The sequence below is a fragment of the Choloepus didactylus genome, chromosome 13, assembly GCF_015220235.1.
Source record: "Choloepus didactylus isolate mChoDid1 chromosome 13, mChoDid1.pri, whole genome shotgun sequence".
Taxonomy (NCBI): Eukaryota; Metazoa; Chordata; class Mammalia; order Pilosa; family Megalonychidae; genus Choloepus; species Choloepus didactylus.
In genome coordinates, this window is record NC_051319.1 from 2,433,171 (window position 1) to 2,434,775 (window position 1,605).

The following is a 1,605-nucleotide window of genomic DNA, read 5'->3' on the forward strand; positions in this document are numbered from 1 at the left end:
ATGAAATAGATTGGCTTGAACAATGGGAATTTATTGTCTCACAGTTTTGAGGCCTCATAAAGGTGGTATTTTCTTCCTGAAGACTGCTGTTCTGGAGCTGGCTGCCCACCGGTGGAATCCTTGATCACTGGCTCCTGTGTCACAAAGCAGTGCACATAGTGCTCTCTCTTGGCCTCTCCCTTCTCTTCCTTCTCTTCCAGGTTCCATTGATTTTCAGCTTCTATTTGCTCTGACTCTTGTGTCTAACTTTCACTGTCCTCATGAAGGACTCCAGTAATCTGATTCATTTAAGCCACACCTTAACTGAAGTAATATCTTGAAAAGACCCTATTTACTATGGGTCCACACCCACAAGAATGGACTAAGTTTAAGAACATATGTTTCTAGGGTACAACCACAATCATATGTTTAAAGCTCGTATTTCTTTACCTCTGCAGAATATACAAGCCCAGGGGATAGTAAATGTGGTCATCGCACCTTTCCAAAATCCTTAAGAGCCTGATGTCTTCTTTTTTTTTTTTTTTTTTTTTTTTTTTTGAGTTTAAATGCATTTTTATTTTTAGACAACCTACATGACATGTTTTTCTTAAAAACAATGCCTCCGCTCCAAATAAATCAAGGTCAAAATAAATGAGTTCAAGATGGCATCAGTCCATCTGTCTAAGTCCTGGTATCGTGTGGATGACAAGCAGCAGCCAGTTATGATGACAGGTGATAGATCCAAGGAATTGCCAAGTTTGTTAACATTTCTCCATTTCTAAACCATCCTTAAAGAAAATCATATATGGGGTCACACCATCCTCACGGTAGTCCAGGAGAGCAACCATACCATCTGGATTCATGTTTTCACCAATATAGAGCTGGTAGTTTTTGAAATTAGCAAGGATGTGCTTGACTTGTTCTGCAGCCCCTGTCATAAAAGGTTTTACTCTTTCTGGTCTCTGTTCTTCAAGTTTGCCTTTGATTGATTTCATGTAATCTTTGATATACTTTTTGTAGGCTTCTTTTGTGAAGCTAGTTTCCTGTAAGTGATGGTTCATGACAGTATCAACACCGGTGACGACTGTGCTTTCGGTACCTTCACCCTCGGGGCCTTCAGCAGAGGCATTTCCACCAATGAGCGAGTCATCAATGCCACCCTCTGTCCTACTGACCATCTTCCCCTCCACCTCGAGGCACAGCCCGTCCGCGATCTCCCGGATCTTGTAAATGTCAGAGAACATCTCATCATGGCTGATGAGGTCCCGGTAGATGATCATGATGGCGGCTGGAGGGAGGCGGCGGCAGCGGCGCTGGCGTGGCAGGAGCCCGGAGCTCGGAGCGAGCGCGGAGCGGCCGGAGCGGCACCGGGGGGAGGGGGGAGCGGGCGGAAAAGCCTGATGTCTTCTTTCTACAACTATGCAGTCTCTTCATGAAGCAATTTCCGAAATTAAAATTTGTGGTCTCTAATAATGTAATGTCCTAACACTCAAGCACCTGAGAAGCCCATTCGAAACTGAGAAATGTTACTTAAGGGAAAACATCTCAGTATAATCCCTTCTGGTTTTATTTTAGAGAACAGTCAAGATACTCCTAAACCTCTTTGTAGGATTAAGAAAGACTAAA

General features: G+C 43.6%; 1 protein-coding gene across 1 annotated transcript; it reads right to left on the reverse strand.

The window, feature by feature from the left end:
- Positions 1-538: 538 nt before the first annotated feature.
- LOC119508289 (translationally-controlled tumor protein-like) lies at positions 539-1,380 on the reverse strand. Its single transcript, XM_037801913.1, has one exon. It carries the CDS (start codon positions 1,257-1,259, stop codon positions 741-743), a length of 519 nt encoding a protein of 172 aa, XP_037657841.1. The 5' UTR covers positions 1,260-1,380; the 3' UTR covers positions 539-740.
- Between the last annotated feature and the right edge of the window lie 225 nt (positions 1,381-1,605).